The sequence below is a fragment of the Xenopus tropicalis genome, chromosome 6 (assembly GCF_000004195.4).
Source record: "Xenopus tropicalis strain Nigerian chromosome 6, UCB_Xtro_10.0, whole genome shotgun sequence".
Taxonomy (NCBI): Eukaryota; Metazoa; Chordata; class Amphibia; order Anura; family Pipidae; genus Xenopus; species Xenopus tropicalis.
In genome coordinates this window covers 41,917,989-41,936,293 of record NC_030682.2, presented here as the reverse complement: position 1 = coordinate 41,936,293, position 18,305 = coordinate 41,917,989, and the positions used below count along the sequence as shown (strand labels likewise).

Genomic DNA, 18,305 nt, shown 5'->3' with positions numbered 1-18,305 from the left:
ACTTTAATTTGCCCGTCTACATTAAAGCACACAATGAGGCTTCATTGACCGAAGACTTCATTGACCTCAGATCAGCATTGAAAACAGTCAGCCACTATGGGGGGAGGGGGCAGATTAAAAAAAAATTATCCAAGTATCCAGTGCTTTATAGTTACCTTGTACAGATGTGCTCTCATATATGCAGCACTGTATGTTTTTACAATAAAATAAAATAACACAGATTAGGTTCCATGTATAAATATAGGATTCTGGTAGTCTCAAGGCATGGCCACAAGTGGTAAAGTTTTTGATTTGCAGTTCAAAATGTCTTCAAACAAGGTTCAATATTTGAATATATTGCCTTACCACTCTTGCTGCCATCATTCCAGAAATATCTAGGAAAGTAAAGACCTGTTCACCATACATTTCACCCCACTTGGCATTCAGGTTTGGCCTTCCAGGAAAATCTAGCACTGCAAATAATGATTCACACCATTACTTGAGCCTGTGGTCCCCAACCTTTCTAACTCGTCAGCCACAGTCAAATGTGAAAAGACTTGGGGAGCAACACAAGCACCATAAAAGTTCATGGAGGGGCCAAATAACGGCCAAGATTGGCTATTAGGGAGCCTCTATGCACACTATCATCTTACAGGAGGCTTGATTTGGTAGTAAATCCTTTTTTTTCAAGTTTTTATTTAACCAAAGTCAGGAATTCAAAAATAACTCCCTGGTTTGGGGGCACTGAGAGCAACATCCAAGGGGTTGGTGAGCAACATGTTGCTCACGAGTCACTGGTTGGGGATCACTGAGTCTTAAGCTATAACATAAGACAAAGTGGACTTCAGCCTGGCCCCCATTAATTACCTAAGCTCCCTTAGTAGGGGAAGCCCAAATTTTGTTATCTAAGGGTAATGAGAGAAATATATAGACAAATACAGCTATGGGATCTGTTATCCAGAAACCTTACACCGATAATCCAGTTGAAATGCGGCCAATCCCCTACAGCATAGCATAAAATAAAGAATACAAAACAATACAAAGAATAATAATACAAAGAATAATACAAAGAATAAAAATAAAAAAAACTTCATTTTGTATTCTCTGTACCACAGAAATAAGAAAAGGTGCAAAACATAAATTCATACTGCAAGCCAAATAATTCTATTCTATATTATTCTAATATTTTTTAATGCTCAAATATATTTATTAGATATTAAGTATAGCTCTATAAGTTACAGTAAAACCCTCAATGTAAAGAACAGTACAAAGCAGGAATTTTAAGAGTTTGTTTTCATAGCCTCCTTTTGGGGCCCTAGATTTTGTCAGCATCCATTTTGCTGATAATGAGGTTATTGTCCAGGTCTAATACTTGTAATATAAGAATATATGTAAAACAGACATTGGTTAAGAAAGAAATAAAGTAACACATTGTATTCAGAATACAGAAAAAGAACCACATACTGGATTTTACATTAATAACAAGTAAAATATATCTATTCGTTTAATATATATATATATTACTATGTCTGTATTATCCATTGACTTAAATTTGTGTGTGCCGTAATGATATCACAGATCACTTTGCTATATATTTATTTGCTTGCTTATGTTGCCCCTTTTTACATACAATGAAAAGCTTGCTATTTTTGCCTCTGATTTTTCAACATTTCTGTATTTAGGAAATATTCCTACTGAGGACGAGGAGCTTTATGATGATGTGAATCAGGAAGTGGATGCTTCCCACGAAGAAGATATTTATGAAGAGCTCCCAGGTGTGTAAAAATATGTACAGTCTCATTTGTCTTTAAAAGAACCTACAAATGGCAACATGAAAATATGTTCAGCTATTGCATCTCTGTCTGAACGTCTTAAAAGCTTTAAACCCTTTAACCCTTTAAGTGCCAGCCGAATTCGTCATTTCGGTTCCCCCCAGTGCCAGACGTTTTTTAAGCATTTTGTACTCATTCACTTTAACAATGTTTTTTGGTAGGAAAACCTCCATGAAACTAGGGAAATTATATATCGTTTTTTTCGTCACTAATTGGGCTTCGACATACATATCAAATTTTATAACTTTTCTGGAGATATGATGTGTATTTTGGGTGAAATATGTAAAAAAAAAAAAAAATTATGAAAAATTTCTGTATATTTTGAGGTTTTTTTCCATAGAAAAGTTAATTTTACACACTTTTTTTTGTCGTTTGTAAAAGCCCTGATACTCCCAAGTCCAACGATACCAAATATGTGGTGGTACCCCACAGTTCCTGTCCAGAAGTAACCCCCAAACTAAAGCAATACTTAGTACAATATCACACCAGAACAAAGCGGAAAAGCGCTTGTAACAGTTGATGCAGCATAACTTATATGTAAATCTAAAATATCCCCTCATGTTCAGTATCTTTAGAAACTACAGACCTTCAGGTTTCTAGGTGCAATGTAGTTTTCTCTCAAAAGCCAAATACTTTTTGTCAGTGCATTGTGCAATTTGGAGCTTTTTTTGACATTTTTTTTTTTTTTCTAAAACGTAAACTTGGACGCATGATCAAATGTGGATTTGACAAAAAAAAATCTCATAAAAATTTTCTAACAAAGGCAAATTTGAAAGACAAACTTCTCCTGAATAAAATTATGCCCCATATGTATGGGTGCACATAAAGACATGGGCACCAAACACTCCAAAGCAGGGGCAATGCATAAAGGCAATTACAGCTAAAAATTTGGGGGCTGCGCTCTATGTGCACTACCTGCAGTTTTTCAGTGTTAACCCCCCCTACCTGTGAAATAACCCCCACAAACTATATATTTCTGAAAAGTGCACACCTTCAGCTATTCAGAGACACCACTCTTCTCTTTCTACATGGAAAATTGTGGATGCAGTCCCTTGCAGAAGTCAGCGCTTTGGTCAGAAATCAAGGAAAAAAACAGATACAAACCTAGATTTCTCCCCAAAATCTCCATGGCAACTACCAAAAACTTACTAAACATCAATCTGCAAGTTCCCCTGAATAAAACGATACCCCATATGTATGGGTGCACATAAAGACGTGGCCACCAAATGCCCCCAAAAAGGGGCAATGCATAAGGGCAATTTCAGTTGAAATTTTGGGGGCTGCGCTCTATGTGCACTACCTGCAGTTTTTCAGTGTTAACCCCCCCTACCTGTGAGATAACCCCCACAATCTATATATTTACGAAAAGTGCACACCTTCAGCTATTCAGAGACACCACTCTTCTCTTTCTACATGGAAAATTGTGGCCGCAGTCCCTTGCAGAAGTCAGCGCTTTGGTCAGAAATCAAGGAAAAACCAGATACAAACCTAGATTTCTCCCCAAAATCTCCATGGCAACTTCCAAAATCTTACTAACCATCAATCTGCAAGTTCCCCTGAATAAAACGATACCCCATATGTATGGGTGCACATAAAGACGTGGCCACCAAATGCCCCAAAAAAGGGGCAATGTATAAGGGCAATTTCAGTTGAAATTTTGGGGGCTGCGCTCTATGTGCACTACCTGCAGCTTTTCAGTGTTAACCCCCCCTACCTGTGAGATAACCCCCACAATCAATATATTTACGAAAAGTGCACACCTTCAGCTATTCAGAGACACCACTCTTCTCTTTCTACATGGAAAATTGTGGCCGCAGTCCCTTGCAGAAGTCAGCACTTTGGTCAGAAATCAAGGAAAAACCAGATACAAACCTAGATTTCTCCCCAAAATCCCCATGGCAACTACCGAAATCTTACTAACCATCAATCTGCAAGTTCCCCTGAATAAAACGATACCCCATATGTATGGGTGCACATAAAGACGTGGCCACCAAATGCCCCAAAACAGGGGCAATGCATAAGGGCAATTTCAGTTGAAATTTTGGGGGTTGCGCTCTATGTGCACTACCTGCAGTTTTTCAGTGTTAACCCCCCCTACCTGTGAAATAACCCCCAAAATCTATATATTTACGAAAAGTGCACACCTTCAGCTATTCAGAGACACCACTCTTCTCTTTCTACATGGAAAATTGTGGCTGCAGTCCCTTGCAGAAGTCAGCGCTTTGGTCAGAAATCAAGGAAAAACCAGATACAAACCTAGATTTTGGTCAGAAATCAAGGAAAAACCAGATAAAAAACCTAGATTTCTCCCCAAAATCTCCATGGCAACTACCAAAAACTTACTAAACCTCAATTTGCAAGTTCCCCTGAATAAAACGATACCCCATATGTATGGGTGCACATAAAGACGTGGCCACCAAATGCCCCAAAACAGGGGCAATGCATAAGGGCAATTTCAGTTGAAATTTTGGGGGCTGCGCTCTATGTGCACTACCTGCAGTTTTTCAGTGTTAACCCCCCCTACCTGTGAGATAACCCCCACAATCTATATATTTACAAAAAGTGCACACCTTCAGCTATTCAGAGACGCCACTCTTCTCTTTCTACATGGAAAATTGTGGCCGCAGTCCCTTGCAGAAGTCAGCGCTTTGGTCAGAAATCAAGGAAAAACCAGATACAAACCTAGATTTCTCCCCAAAATCTCCATGGCAACTACCAAAATCTTACTAACAATCAATCTGCAAGTTCCCCTGAATAAAACGATACCCCATATGTATGGGAGCACATAAAGACGTGGCCACCAAATGCCCCAAAACAGGGGCAATGCATAAGGGCAATTTCAGTTGAAATTTTGGGGGCTACGCTCTATGTGCACTACCTGCAGTTTTTCAGTGTTAACCCCCCCTACCTGTGAAATAACCCCCAAAATCTATATATTTACGAAAAGTGCACACCTTCAGCTATTCAGAGACGCCACTCTTCTCTTTCTACATGGAAAATTGTGGCCGCAGTCCCTTGCAGAAGTCAGCGCTTTGGTCAGAAATCAAGGAAAAACCAGATACAAACCTAGATTTCTCCCCAAAATCTCCATGGCAACTACCAAAAACTTACTAAACATCAATCTGCAAGTTCCCCTGAATAAAACGATACCCCATATGTATGGGTGCACATAAAGACGTGGCCACCAAATGCCCCCAAACAGGGGCAATGCATAAGGGGGGGCTGTGCTCTATGTGCTCTACCTGCAGTTATATAGTCTAAACACCCCCATACCTGTGAAATAACCCCCGCAAACTATATATTTCCAAAAAGTGCACACCTTCAGCTATTCAGAGACACCACTCTTCTCTTTCTACATGGAAAATTGTGGCCGCAGTCCCTTGCAGAAGTCAGCACTTTGGTCAGAAATCAAGGAAAAACCAGATACAAACCTAGATTTCTCCCCAAAATCCCCATGGCAACTACCGAAATCTTACTAACCATCAATCTGCAAGTTCCCCTGAATAAAACGATACCCCATATGTATGGGTGCACATAAAGACGTGGCCACCAAATGCCCCAAAACAGGGGCAATGCATAAGGGCAATTTCAGTTGAAATTTTGGGGGTTGCGCTCTATGTGCACTACCTGCAGTTTTTCAGTGTTAACCCCCCCTACCTGTGAAATAACCCCCACAAACTATATATTTACAAAAAGTGCACACCTTCAGCTATTGAGAGACACCACTCTTCTCTTTCTACATGAAAAATTGTGGCCGCAGTCCCTTGCAGAAGTCAGCGCTTTGGTCAGAAATCAAGGAAAAACCAGATACAAACCTAGATTTTGGTCAGAAATCAAGGAAAAACCAGATAAAAAACCTAGATTTCTCCCCAAAATCTCCATGGCAACTACCAAAAACTTACTAACCATCAATCTGCAAGTTCCCCTGAATAAAACGATACCCCATATGTATGGGTGCACATAAAGACGTGGCCACCAAATGCCCCCAAACAGGGGCAATGCATAAGGGGGGGCTGTGCTCTATGTGCTCTACCTGCAGTTATATAGTCTAAACACCCCCATACCTGTGAAATAACCCCCGCAAACTATATATTTACAAAAAGTGCACACCTTCAGCTATTCAGAGACACCACTCTTCTCTTTCTACATGAAAAATTGTGGCCGCAGTCCCTTGCAGTAGTCAGCGCTTTGGTCAGAAATCAAGGAAAAACCAGATAAAAAACCTAGATTTCTCCCCAAAATCTCCATGGCAACTACCAAAAACTTACTAACCATCAATCTGCAAGTTCCCCTGAATAAAACGATACCCCATATGTATGGGAGCACATAAAGACGTAGCCACCAAATGCCCCAAAACAGGGGCAATGCATAAGGGCAATTTCAGTTGAAATTTTGGGGGCTGCGCTCTATGTGCACTACCTGCAGTTTTTCAGTGTTAACCCCCCCTACCTGTGAGATAACCCCCACAATCTATATATTTACGAAAAGTGCACACCTTCAGCTATTCAGAGACACCACTCTTCTCTTTCTACATGGAAAATTGTGGCCGCAGTCCCTTGCAGAAGTCAGCGCTTTGGTCAGAAATCAAGGAAAAACCAGATACAAACCTAGATTTCTCCCCAAAATCTCCATGGCAACTACCAAAAACTTACTAACCATCAATCTGCAAGTTCCCCTGAATAAAACGATACCCCATATGTATGGGTGCACATAAAGACGTGGCCACCAAATGCCCCAAAACAGGGGCAATGTATAAGGGCAATTTCAGTTGAAATTTTGGGGGCTGCGCTCTATGTGCACTACCTGCAGCTTTTCAGTGTTAACCCCCCCTACCTGTGAGATAACCCCCACAATCAATATATTTACGAAAAGTGCACACCTTCTGCTATTCAGAGACGCCACTCTTCTCTTTCTACATGGAAAATTGTGGCTGCAGTCCATCGCAGAAGTCAGCGCTTTGGTCAGAAATCAAGGAAAAACCAGATACAAACCTAGATTTTGGTCAGAAATCAAGGAAGAACCAGATAAAAACCTAGATTTCTCCCCAAAATCTCCATGGCAACTACCAAAAACTTACTAAACCTCAATTTGCAAGTTCCCCTGAATAAAACGATACCCCATATGTATGGGTGCACATAAAGACGTGGCCACCAAATGCCCCCAAACAGGGGCAATGCATAAGGGGGGTCTGTGCTCTATGTGCTCTACCTGCAGTTATTTAGTCTAAACACCCCCATACCTGTGAAATAACCCCCGCAAACTATATATTTACGAAAAGTGCACACCTTCAGCTATTCAGAGACACCACTCTTCTCTTTCTACATGGAAAATTGTGGCCGCAGTCCCTTGCAGAAGTCAGCGCTTTGGTCAGAAATCAAGGAAAAACCAGATACAAACCTAGATTTCTCTCCAAAATTTCCATGGCAACTACCAAAAACTTACTAAACATCAATCTGCAAGTTCCCCTGAATAAAACGATACCTATGTCTGGTTGCACATAAGTACATGGCCGCCAAACCTGAAAATGCATAATATTGGGGCTGCACTCTATGCACCCCTTTTTTTTTTGCCTGCACCCGAATGAATGGAATACGCTCGGGTGCAGGCACATGTAGCCGATATACGCATGAAAACGCGTGAGAATGCAAAGTCTCGCGTTTTCATGCGTATATCGGCTACATGTGCCTGCACCCGAGCGTATTCCATTCATTCGGGTGCAGGCACAAGTAGCAGGCGTAGGGCTGATTTTTCGGCAAGCGTTTTTCCACTTGCTGAAAAAAATCAGCCCTACGCCATGTGTGGCATCAGCCTAACCCTTGGCAATAGAAACTACCAGAACAATCTTAGCCTTTCTAGAACAACTGAAATCAAATGAAGTTAAAATGGAATAAAACCACTAAAAGCAATCAAAGAACAATAATTGCAATGAAATCGGTGGTCAGAGCCCTGGATCCACCAATGTCACTGCAAAAGCAACCTTTTTGGGGGCACTAAACACACAATAAAGAACAATGCAAAGATAAAACACCATAAAATCAGTAAAATTCAATAAAACCACCTAAACCAACAGAAGAACAATAATTGCAATGAAATTGGTGGTCAGAGCCCTGGATCCACCAACGTCACTGCAAATTCAGCACCCAATAGCAATAAAAAAAGTTACAATACAATACAATAATAAAAAAACAGAAATCAATTATGAAAATGCCAAAAAAACACTAAAATGCAACCAAATAAATCAGATAATTATAGAGCAAGATCAGAAATAAAGTTTTAGTAAAAAAAAAGACTGCCAAAGAAAGCAAAGAAAGAAAGAAAAGAAAAGAAAGATAGAAAAAAAAAAAAAAAGTGTAAGTGTAAGTGTGTGTGTGAGTGTCTGTGTGTGCTTGGGAAAGTTGTAAATAAGTGTGTATGTGTACAAAAGTGTAATAATGACAAAGATAGAAGAAAAAATTGAAGAAAAAAAAAAAAAAATTTTAGACAGTTGAGATCGAAATAAGCAAAATAAACAGTGGTAGAGAGTTGTAGTTCAGCTTACCCAAGGCAGGCAGGCGATCAGGGGCGACCAATCTGGCAGGAAGGCAGCAGGGGAGCTCCATCAGGTCCGAAGTGCGCAGCAGGAATGAGGAGCCGACAGTAGGCGGCGCTATTTAAAGGGACAGCAGTGGACACGTCATCATCGCGTGTCCACTGCTGTCATTGGCTGGCGACGCGATCGTGGGACCGGATCGGTGAGTATGACTGTCTCTGCTCGTTGCCTAGGGGGTTGTGAAGGGTTTACAAGCGCTGCGCTGCTTTAAAAGCGAGCGCAGCGCTTGTAAACCTGATAGTGCTGTAGGACGTAGATTCTACGTCCTGTGGCACTTTGGTCCTTTGCTACCCAGGACGTAGAATCTACGTCCCATGGCACTAAAAGGGTTAAAAACTCTTGGAACGTGATCTTGCCTTTATTCATGTATATGAACACAGAAAATAAGGAGCATACCTGAAAATGATATGGTCGTTAGGTGCTATCTGATTTTCTCCCCTGGGAGAACATAGTAACTCCTTCTGGTAGTCAGTATCAGGAGACTATCAAGACCCACTGCTAACCACTGAGCCATCATCCAGAAACTTGTTTTCCAGAAAGCTCCGAATTACAGAAAGGCCATCTCCCATAGACTCCATTATAAGCAAACAATTCTAATTTTTAAAAAGGATTTCCTTTTTCTCCTTAATAATAAAACCGTACCTTGTACTCGATCCCTAATAAGATTTATTTAATCCTTATTGAAGGCAAAAAAACAATCCTATTGGGTATATTTATGGGCTTATGTATCAGTTTTCAAGTTTTTCTAAATCAAATAAACTTGCATTTTGAAAGCTCACTTATTTATTAATAAGGAAAACTCATTTTAATAAAAAACGTGAATTCCTCGAATTTTTCAAGTTTATAAACTCAAAAAACTCAGTTTGAAAATATAGCTTGACTTTGCCTAGGACAACTCCTATTGGCTTCTATGTAAACTCACAAACTTATAGATGGTGAATGTTTACATTCAAGTTTTTTGCACTTAAATACCAGAAATTTGATTTTTTAATTATAACTCAAATTCAAGTTTTTTTTAGCACAAAAAAACTCGAATTAGGAAAAAAAATCAAACTTGAACATTGATAAATCTTCCCCTTAATGTTTAAATAATCTTTAGCAGACTTAACATCTGCTGATCCAAATTATGGAAAGATCCCTTATCCAGAAAACCCCAGGTCCCAAGCATTCTGAAAAATAGATCCTATACCTGTACTACCAAATATATATAGCAATAATGTAGGGGGAAAGGAATTAAACGTCAACATATGTTGCCTGTTTTCGTCTTTCTGGTCCAAAACCTCAATATGTAAACCCAAATGTCTTTCATTGTACAGTATTTATATATATCATTCTGTCGTGTGCATGTAAAATCCCAGCATACCAAGGTGACTAATCAAAATGCAGATATCCAGGAAAATAAAATAATACTGAAGTGTCCAGTTAATATAACAGTTAATTGTAGTTATTGTTTTCTAATCTACAAAAAACCCCAAAAGGGATTCCCCTAGCACCCAAGGGGTGATATGATATAACCGCATGCAATATATTAGTGGCATATCTAGGTCATATTCCTTTCCAACCTGTAATCTAATTAAGTCAACGTTCATTCCATGTTTTGGTGATGCCACACATCAAATAATCTGGGCCAAATGTACCATATTTGCATACTGTGAAGAATACTAATTATATAATATTCCACAGGGGGAGAATTTTGGTCTGGCTTTGCAGTAAATATATGTATTTACCTACTTTAATTTCTACTCATTATATCAGTGATTGTAGGGAAGATATTTTTCCTTTACTTCATTGACACTTTCTCAAACATGGTTGGCCTTTTTCCAGGCACAGTCATCTCTCTCAACGGGCCCTTGGTGCTCTGTCAATCTCAGGCTTCACAGGTCTATTGGCTCTTCTTTTAGGCATCAATCTATCTATGATATGCAGGTTCAACGCTCTATAGTAACAGACCTTTACACACATGCCACTTTACTATCTGGCTAGAAGTCAACCCTACAGGAAAACTATACCCCCAACCAATGTAGGTCTCTATAAGAATATATTGCATAAACAAGCTCATATGTAAAACCTTGCTTCATCCAAATAAACATATATACATTTTCATAATATATCAAAATATACTTTTTTAGTAGTAAGTATTATCGGGTACTCCTAAATAGAAAATTGTCATTTTAAGAATTGAGAGCCGCCTCCTGGAATCATAGGAGTCACAGTGCACACAAACAAGACAAGGCACACACACTGCTAGGCCACATCAGCCAATTAATGGACAGAGTTCTGTCTTTTGATTCAACATTTCTTCCTGTTACAGTTAAAGCTGTATTATTTCTGGTCATGTGATCTCTAAAGGAAGCACACAGCCTATCACTAAATAGTGGATCAAGGGAAAGGATATAAAAGGGCAATATTGACTGATATATATATATTCCAGTTTGGCAAGATTCTTCAATAGGTCACTTAACATAATATAAACTGTTGGTTAAGTATTCCTTCTGGGTGTATAGTTTTCCTTTAACCCTATTCTCTTAAACACACAGCAAAGTCTGCTTAATAAAATTGTTATATCTATATAACTTGTTATATATCTATGAGATAAATAAAGTGCTTAATATGTCTGCTAAGGATAGAAGCAAAATGCACATTGTTCCACTGGAAAGTAGAGACAACAAAGAGACGTTGGTTTCAATACCTATGTCTATGTAACTTTTTTTTAATTACATTAAATATAACTGAAAAATAAATCAACAATACTCTTAGGAAAGACTAATCAATAAACTACTGCAAGAAATACATAATGTATTGAAATTCTGCATCCAAAACCCTACAAGGTAGGATATAAGCATCTGATATAAGCACCTTAGTGTTTTCCAACTTTTCCCAACTTTGTTCAAAATCTCAATGACCTCAAAATTATGATGTGAAACACAAAAGTCCTTAGGAAGAATTGGGGGGGCATAAAAATTGCTCTTTCATTAACATCTTTACATTATAACATGACTTTTAGGCATGCTTGCCTTTATCTATTTGAAGCTAATTAGCATGATACAGTTCATTATGTTATATAAGTATAGTGAATAAGAAGGGAATAAGACTGTGCTGATAATGGGATACCAAGAATAGTCACTGATTTCCCTCGCAGATCTCTCTGATTCAAGTTTACTTGTCAGCACATAGCAATTCCGATTGGACATAATGGCTCAGCAAGAGTCATTACAAGGAACAGGAACAGTCCTTAAGGGAATTCTCTGCCGCTTGCCTACTCTAATTTAATGACTTCCATGAACTAGTGGATGGCATTTGTCATCTTTTGCCTGTACTAGAGCATTCCTGGAAGCTTTGAAGATTAAAGATAGCAGTGGTCCTGCTATGTTAAATATTTCCACCAGGCAAAACAGTAGCCAATTTTCTTAGCAATCACTGGTGAGAACAAAAATATAATGTATGCAAGTAGCATACTGACCTCCATTAAGGCTCCACATAAGCCCAATCCCCTTTTTCTGCATAAAGTTACAATTCCTAATTTTCATGTGGCTTCCTCCGCCTTTTTCCCCTGCTAACACAGCATCTTTGTCATTTCTGGTAGATCACAGACCTTCATTTAGGTTTGCCTTTTCACAGCTGATTCTGTCAGTATGCACAAGTGTTATTTGTTGTACTTATGGACAGTAAAGTAGCAGTGTCAGCTATTACATTGCCTAGATTAAAGACCCTTTATTTAAAACAATGGCCTTATGGCCAGGCATCTCTCTGGGGTTGGCCTACCTAAGGAAAGGGGAGGAGGAACCAGTGGACATGGTGTTGCTTGCGTAGAGGTCATTAAGGATGAAAATTGAGATTGATTGTTTATACAGTCTTGGCTATAACAAGAAATACAGGAGTCACAGTTACAAATGTGTCTTCATATGTCTTCATCTTGTTATGAGCTAAGTGGGGCCTGACCAAATACTTGACCACAAAGGGAAGCCTATTGTGTTCAACCTAATAGAAAAGAGCATCTCACTTCTGAATATTTTATGGTAACTTCTATGTCTTGGAATTATAAAGGTCTCCATGCCCCTGGTACTTGAAGAAAACAATCCTTTTGCTGGTAGCTTTATGAAAATATATAGTTCATAAGTTTAAATATGTACAAACTCCACACTGCTGGCATAAAAACTTGAGGTATCCATTCATGAATACGATGAACCTTTATGGTTTTCATTGATCTACAAACCATTGATTATTGTGTGAGAAGCTGTGTGAGCCCTTGCTCCAAAGTAAAGTGGCTGAGTTAGGTGTGGCCAAAGTAGCATTATATTTATTGTTAAATATTCAACTTGGTTTCTAGATCTGGTTCAGAGAGTCTTATATGAGATCTTGTCATCTAAAGAAACAGTGCAAAAACCAGTTTCCTTGCCCATTAACCATTAACCCTAAATAATCCGAATCAGAAAATTATGTAATAATTCTGTACATGGTTTCTGCCCACTTCCTTGGAAAATCATGTATATTGATGTGTTCCTTCCAACTTAGACAAACCAATTGCTTCTGCTTAGTCCTGAGACTCACAGCATGACTGTTAAGGCTGAAAGAATATTGGGCCACATTCAATTCAGTGAGAAAAGGTTATCTCATGGTTTATCACATGAAAACCTATGGACCAAATTCAATTTTAAATGCAGTTCAGAAAAACTTCTCACTGTTTATCACTTAACTAGTGATAAAATAGAACTGAACTGGGAGAAACCCAACTGGCTATACTTCTGCTAGCTTGCATGTTGGGCACTGGAGAAGACAGAACTGTCAGCAAAAGCAAAATTAATTTCCCATAGAGACATTCCATAGATTTAAGTAGTTTGGTGAAGGAGAGAGGCCATGCAAATAGGAGTTGTAAAACCACAGGGGTTGAAGTAAGCTCAGATTCCCTGCACGCAAGGGGTGAGCAGGTCTGCAGCAAATGGACACAAATGTTAATGGTTTGTATGCATATGAGTACACAAACATAAACACTCAGTTTGCTGAATTGTAGATCCTTGAGCACAGGACCAGAACTGCATCATTGCCTCGGACTGACCCTCAGCCCTGTCACCATCCTTTAGGGCAAGGTCACACATACTGGATTGTCCCCTTTCCTGCATCTGTGTACAAAATGCAGGCGGAGAAAAGTGGACAATCTGCTATGTACCTATGCCTTTATAAAGCATTGAACTCTTTTAAAGTTGGAAACACATCTCACTTTAAATAATAATAACATATTATATTGCGAGGTAATATAAACTTCAAATTTCTTTCGGCTACTATTAATACTGGTTAGCAGTTAATGGTAAATGTAAATAAGGATGAGCGGATTTTGAAAATATTTCACTAACCATGTGTAAAATTGTGTTTTTTTTGCATGGGAAAAAAACAATGAGAAAAGCGCCCATTAACTTCAATGCATTTGGCACAAGAAAAAACTGCCATTTACTCCAGTGTTATTGTCGAAATAGGCCAGTTTCGCTTATCAATATTTGTAAATTAAGCATATTTTTGATACAAAAAGATATTGCAGTCTGTTGAATGAAGCCTAAGCCAAGATCTATGGCGCTCTAACAAAAGGCTTCTATATACCCCATGGCTTTATATTGTCTGGGTCATGTAGCCTATGATTAAAGGGAAACCCCACCCGAACACAACTTAAGCTTTTTGAAAAATAAACATAATATCAAGCAACTTTTCAATATACGCCAAATAAAAAATATGCAGCCTTTTCATGATTTTTAATGTAATAATATGTTTTGTAATAGTTACCTAAGCCTGGCCCCCTGTTCTCCTGCTGATCTGGCTGACTGCTTTGACACTCAAAAAAAAAAAAAATTAACAGAAGTCAGAAGTCAGCAGTCCTCAGGCTACCTTCAGCCTGTATTCTACAAGTCCCACAATTCCCTGCCCATGTGATGTCAGTAAGGAAAGAAACCATTGTAGTGCAATGTATTATGGGTTATGTAGTTCCTGCATGCTGTCTGTAAGCTGTGGAGAAGTTGTTACAATTTGTAACATCAATGTTTCAGCATACAAAAATGGTATATAGTGATAGGTATATTAGGGGTTTCTTTGTTGAGTGGGGCTATTTAACAAATTATGGTTCAGAAGTCAGAGTTCCCCTTTAAGTGCTGTGTGCTCAATATGCAGAAGGCTATGCTGTAACTTACATGTATTTAAAATAAAAGTTTTCATTTACTTCAGCTGATTGTGGAATCTGTGTTGCTTGCTATGTCTCACCTCCTCAAGTTGTAGGTCTGAGCAATGAGCACCCAGACCACTCGTTGCTGCTGGTGAGTTTTTTTTTTACTGTAGATTATTTTAATCTTTGCCTATATCATTTGCATTTATCAGTTTTTTAAGGGAGCATCAGGTATATTTTATTCAGTATGAACGTCCCCTTTTGCAGTGTGATCTAGTCCTTGTAACGCCAACCAAACAATTTAACCCATGCAAAATAGCCCAGTAGGCATCTCCATTTTAATACACTATATAAACAGAACTCTTGACCTTCAACCGCTTGAAAATTAAATGACACTGGGGACAATATTTTAAAATAGAAAAAGAAGGAGTTTGTTAGTTTTAGAGAACTTTTTTTGGCATGTGGGTTACCCATGCAGTAAGTGCAAAAAGACTGTTTTAAACAATGTTTAAGCAATTGTGGGATAGAAAGAAGCATCTGGGAGCCAGACTTTTCCTGTGGAAGCTGCCAAGAACTGTATTTCCTTTTTCTAAAGTGTGCTGTAGCGAAATGACTGTCCCCCTGTAGTCATGTTCTATAAATTACTTTCTCAGGCATAACTTTCAGCAGGGCCAAGTTTATATCAGTCTGCAGTAACCGCATGTTACCTAAACCATTCGCTGTAAATCTTCTTCTGCCTGTGTACATAAGAGAATACATTCTGAAACGAAGCACAGCTTGTAAATGTTTCAAATATCTCTGCTATTTAGAGAATGAAGTAACTGGTCCTGTTCTTTCTCACTGTGTCATCTGGCAGAATGTCCACAATTATATGAGACTTGCATAGTCCTGATCACTTTCAATTGTATCTTCAATTTACAGGTTGGATTAAGTCAGGAGCCTGTATGGTGAATTTTGGGGAATGCTTGTTTCAGTTGATACATGTAGTGATTTGAGTATTAAGATCACAAGTGTGGGAGTTATTTTATAGACATTTGATTAAGTGGGGAGGGGTAGTTCCCCTGCACAACAATATAATGCTCCTTTTCAAAACACCAAACAAAATGTTTAATCACCAATGGGGGGCCATTTGTTACCAACCCCCAAGTAATTACAACTGCTTACCTCAAACACAGGGCCAACACTCCTCTTCACTGGAAATTGGAACAACCCAGGGTGTTATTCCAGTAAGTGCCTCCATCTTATTGCCAGAGATTTCTTACTGCTGCTATTGGCTGGTGCATGCCTAGTAGAAATAAAATGAAAACTTGGACATAAAAAGCCAAATTTCTGTTCTATTAGGCATCTGCACAGTGCAGGGCTGCAACAAATATACCAGTGGCAGGAAGATGGTGCAACAGCACTCGCTAGAATAGTACCTCTGGCAAATGAGTTTTCAGCAAAAAGGAGCACCAACCTGAAGTCTAAAAGGTAAGCAATTGTGATAACTGTCCGAGCGTATTTTCTGCGACAATTTCATACCTTGTGTGACAATTTTGTGTCATGGTTGTACGAAAATATCATGGTACGATCCATAAGTTCTGAAATTTTCATATCCAAACAATCTTTAACGGCGCGAAAACCTTTTTGACTTTGATCCTTCAGTGCATGATTTTGGAAGCCTCCCGTTGGACTCAATGGCACTCTGCAGCTCCAACCTGGCCCAAGGAAAGTCACAATACCGAAACTTGAATGAATGCGAAACTTTCGTTCTTGTTGCGCCAAATACGATTTTGTTGTATAAATTGTTGCAAAGTATGAAAAAGTTGCGGAAATTAATAAATAAATCATAGAAAATACGCACAGTTCTAAAACTTAGAAAAAATACGAATTTTTAGTATTCGGACCAATTCGTACATTAATGAATAGACCCCTTAAAGTTCATTTAAAGGTAGCCCTGTGGGGGAATTTCCATATGGAAGTGGCAAATTAAATTCATTATGGGTATAAATTCATGGTAATGGTAGGAGAGACAAAAAGTATTGATATGTGTGTATTACAAGTCACAAGTACTGTATGTGCATTGATACAGTTACTTCCAACAGAAAAGGTGGAAACAAAGGAAATAATAGTTGTGTTTTATCAGTCTTTACTGATCAATGTAACAATTACATTAAAAACAGGGTGTCATTTGGAAGATGTTAATTTGTGTCAGGTGCTTAGGAACTAACTGCTTTGTTGGACTCACGAGTGTTTCTTTCTGCGTTTCCCTGTGGTGCATTCTACATTCCACTGCAGGGAAGAGCAGAAAGGAACGCATCCTGTTCTTCTTAGTGCTTAGTAGAAATAAAATAAAAGCCACATTTCTGTTCTATTAGGCATTATGCAGGGCTGCAACAAATATACTAGTGGCAGGAAATTAAGATGGTGCCACAGCATTCACTAGAATAGTACCTCTGGCCAATGAGTTTTCAGCAAAAAGGTGCACCAACAGTCTTAAAGGTAAAAGGAAATGGTAGGAGGGACAAAAAGTATTGATATGTGTAGCGCACCTGTACTCACACAGGCACCTGTGCACTAAGAAGAACAGGATGCGTTCCTTTCTGCACTTCCCTGCAGTGGAATGTAGAAGAATGCACCACAGGGAAACGAAGAATGAGCGATTGTAAGTACAGGCCCTTAGACATGATAAATTGTTAAGGAATTCCCTCAAAAACAAATATAGAATAGATCTAAGAGGTTTTTAATAAGTTTTACTATTGCATGTGTTTATGCGCTTAAATAACCCAAAAATCAAACTTTAATAGGGAACCAATATGGCTGAATAAGGGGGTATGAGGAACATTAAAACAGTAAAAATTATGCATTTCAATAACATCAGAATAAAAAAGTTAGAATAAAAGTAGAAATATAGATATGTAGTGTAGTAAAGCATAAGCAAAATCATAATTTTTGAATTCAGCTTCATACTCAGTTGGCCAAATACAAAACTGAATCCAAACCCTAATTTTCATTGGTAATCTCCCACACAGAAGAGATAGAAACATTACAGGCAGATGTTTAGATAGAGTTTAAAATAATATTGCCATTCTTTTGAAAAAATGACTAGTCTGCCTTAAGCAGAAGCAAAGATAGTGGATTTGTAGCCTCATTAGGCTAGTCATATTTTAGCAATCAGGAGCTGTGAGATTGAGGTGTATGAGGAGCAAGAGGGCTGCTGTGTAGCATAGCCTTGGGAAGCATGTTACTCAAATACAGTAGTTAGAACCACTGCATTACAGCACTGGGATCCTAAGTTCAATCCCAGCCAGGGCACTATCTCCAAGGAATCTATTTTCCCTGTGTCTGCACTGGTTTTCTTTGCATGCTCTAGTTCTTTACCAAAACCCTCCAGAAACATACAGGTAGGTAAGCTAGCTCCTCATAAATGTGACCATAGTGTATGTGATATGAGACCTCATCTTGTAGTCTCCACTGGACCACTGTTTTGTGTAAAGCACTGGTGCTATATAATTAAAATAATATCCATGATGGCTCTTACACACTTCCTAGCTTTTCTGTGATGGAAACGTATTTGAAATCTAAAATGTATTTACAGTAAAGATTAACCTATTTCAGCACTTCACTCCTAGAAATCATTTCTTTTCATTCATATACTGTATATGGATTCTTTCTCTGCTTTTATAATATTTTTAGAATGGCTTGACATTATGTGGAAAAATAATATTTCCTAATGAAAGACTGTAGTTAATATAAAACAGCACTGGATACCTTTTCTGCCTCA

General features: G+C 38.6%; 1 protein-coding gene across 1 annotated transcript in view; it reads left to right on the top strand.

The window, feature by feature from the left end:
• skap2 (src kinase associated phosphoprotein 2) overlaps nucleotides 1-18,305 on the top strand; it is a 148,710-nt gene that overhangs the window by 85,058 nt on the left and 45,347 nt on the right. Inside the window, 1 exon segment of the mRNA NM_001114212.1 lies at nucleotides 1,662-1,754. Within this exon segment, the coding sequence (NP_001107684.1) occupies nucleotides 1,662-1,754 (93 nt within the window).